General features: G+C 73.1%; 1 protein-coding gene across 1 annotated transcript; it reads right to left on the bottom strand.

Moving 5' to 3' along the window:
* Window positions 1-6: 6 nt before the first annotated feature.
* Window positions 7-2,632, bottom strand: SLC25A22 (solute carrier family 25 (mitochondrial carrier: glutamate), member 22; the record flags this gene model as incomplete). Its single annotated transcript, XM_012734343.1, has 8 exons — window positions 7-565; window positions 646-721; window positions 789-943; window positions 1,037-1,211; window positions 1,311-1,429; window positions 1,849-1,939; window positions 2,350-2,405; window positions 2,487-2,632. Coding segments are annotated over 8 exons (972 nt in total), but the record flags the coding sequence as incomplete, so codon positions are not given.
* Window positions 2,633-2,656: the final 24 nt, after the last annotated feature.

Raw genomic sequence — 2,656 nt, 5'->3', positions numbered from 1 at the left:
CCTGCCCCCCAGGCGGCTGGCGGGGGAGGGGGGAGGCAGCGCCGCCTGTGCTGGGGGTTAATAAATAGGTCTGTAGGGCGCCTCCCTGGACGAGGGGCCACGGCTCAGGGACGAGAACCGGTGGGTGGGGGAGTAGGGTCCAGCTCGCCCAGCCGGGGCTGGGGCCCCCAGCCCAGAGACCAGCTCTGTCCTGGAGTGTCCGGCCGGGCAGAGCTGGGGGGCTGGCTCCAGGAATGTGGAGGTTCTGCGCCGTCTAGGACACACCACACTGACACCAGGGACGCGGCGGGAGGCCCCTGGGGCCCACCTCCCTTCCCCGGCTCCCGGGCACCCCGTGGGGAGGGGAAAGGCGCCCGGGCCGTCTCTGGCGGCACCTGGTCCCGCGGAGCTGGGGGAGAGGGGGCGGCGGGCTCAGGGCCGGGGGTCCTGCAGCAGCCCCAGCAGGGTCTCGGCGATGCCCAGGAAGTAGACCACCTGGGCGATGCCGAACAGTGGGGCGATCACCAGCGCGCGGCAGTAGGCGCCCTTCAGGAAGGCGGAGGGGCCCTCGTGGCGGAGAATCTTCCTGTTGGGGAAGGGGTCACGTGGGCGTAGCCCCAGCCCGGTGCCGCCCCTGGCGCCTCCCTGTCCCCACCCGGCACCCACCTGGCACAGTCCAGAAACCCCGAGTAGGTGTCCTCGTTGACGCCACGCTGAAGCGACTGCAGCCTGGTCTTCACCACTGCAGGGCAGGGCGTCAGGCGGGAGCCAGCACGGCGTCGGGGCCCGCCCCCCACCCCCCCACTGACCGTCACAGGGGTTCACGGCCACCGCAGCTGCGCTCCCGGCCACGCAGCCGGCCAGGAAGGACACGTAGAAGGGCGACTTCTCCCCGGATGCGGGCTGGCCCAGCTGGTTCAGGTTGGCAAAGAGGGGGAAGTAGACGATGGAGAAGGGCACATCCCTGCAGAGGGGCCGGCAGTGAGCGGCGGGCAGGGGGCCCGGGCTCCCACACGCCCTCCGCGCCCCCTGCCCAGCCCCCGCCGCCCACCCCCACCTGAGCAGCGTGGCGCCCAGGCCCTTGTAGAGGCCTGCCACGCCGTGGCTCCGCAGCAGGTCCCGGGCCAGCTGGGTGGCTGTGGGCCGGGGGGCGGCCAGGGGCTCCACTGTGGGCTGAGGGCCCCCCTGGGCAGAGAGCTGGGCCTGCGCGGCCAGAATCTTCCTCTGGGCAGCTGGGGAAAGGGACGGGCGGCTGGCTCCTGTTCCTGAGGGGGCAGCCCTGCCCAGCGCCCCCGCCCCTGGCCCGCCCTGCCCAGCGCCCCTGCCCGCACCGATGCGCCCCGCGTCCTGCAGCTGGATCTTGAGCATCTCCATGGGGGTGGTGACGATCACCTGGCAGGTGCCTGCCCCGCAGCCCGCCAGCATCTCCTTGAGCAGCGTCAGCTTCTGCCTGCAGTGAGGGGTGCGCAGGGGTGTCAGCATCCTCAGGCTAGCCAGCGCAGGGGGTCCCGGGCCCAGGTGTGACGGGGCACAAGTTCCCCAGCATCCACAGCCCTGCAGCCCCCAGCTTCAGCCTGGCCTGACAAGATGGCCCACGAGCAGGGCCCTGGTGGCGTGCATGAAGACAAGTGGGAACCTGTATCTCAGGTCCCCAGAAGGGCACCCCACTCCGGTGGGGCCCCCCCCAGCCTGGAGGAGACAGCCAGGTGTCTGGGGCCGAGGGTGCCGGCCCCAGCGTCACAGGCGGGGCCCACAGTGGGCGGGAGGCCGGGGCGCAGGAAGCCGCCTGGTGGGGGAGGCCTGGGGAGCACACAGCCCCTGCCTGCCTGCCCACCACTCAGACCCCACCCGCCGCCGAGTGCCCCTCACCCATCCTTGGAGAGCTGGTGGCGGAAGAAGTCGTTGGCTGCCAGCTTGATGGCCTTCTCAGGGGTGACGAGGGTCAGGTTCACGGCGGCTCCTGGCAGCACCCGGACGTGGGCAGGTGGGTGGCCCGGGCAGTAGGCTCCGGCCAGGCCCGGCCAGCAGCCAAGCCCCAGGCCTCTCCCGCTCGCTCCTGGCCGCTCCTGCTCCCTCGCCCACGTAGCGGGCAGGTCCCGCCAGGCGGCACCTTCCCTGCCTCCACCCAGCCCCGCCCGGGGCTGCCCGGGGCAGCCCTGGGCCACGCCTGGCCCGCTGTGGTGCGCCCAGGCTGCGCGGTGGCCCCCCCTTCAGCCAGTGGGGGTGACCCCGGCGGGGGCCGAGAGATGCCTCTCCCCAGAGCCCCACCCCTTGTCACCTGCCCCCAGACCTGGCGGCTGCCCTTCCCACTGCCCCGGCGCCAGGATGGCCCAAGGCAGGGGTGCCCGCCCGCTGCCCGCCGCGCCTCACCGCGGTACATGCCGAAGTAGCCCTCGGAGCGGATGGTCTTGATCAGGCAGTCGGACCTGCGGCGGGGCAGCTGGGTGAGGGCCCGCGGAGCCCGTCCCCGCGCACGCCCCCCGCCCCCCACCGCCCGCCCGGCTCACATGCTGGTGTAGATGCGCTGGCCGTTCTGCTGGTTCTGCAGCCTGGTCTTGGCCAGGTCGATGGGGAACACGCAGGTGACCCCGATGAGCCCGGCGATGCCGCCATTGATGAGCTTGGCGGGCAGGCTGGAGGAGAGGGGGTCAGAGCAGAGGGCGCGGCGGGCGGGGGC

Source organism: Condylura cristata, unplaced genomic scaffold (genome assembly GCF_000260355.1).
Source record: "Condylura cristata isolate star-nosed mole 26May11 unplaced genomic scaffold, ConCri1.0 scaffold00054, whole genome shotgun sequence".
NCBI classification, from domain to species: Eukaryota; Metazoa; Chordata; class Mammalia; order Eulipotyphla; family Talpidae; genus Condylura; species Condylura cristata.
This window is presented reverse-complemented; position numbering and strand designations above follow the sequence as displayed.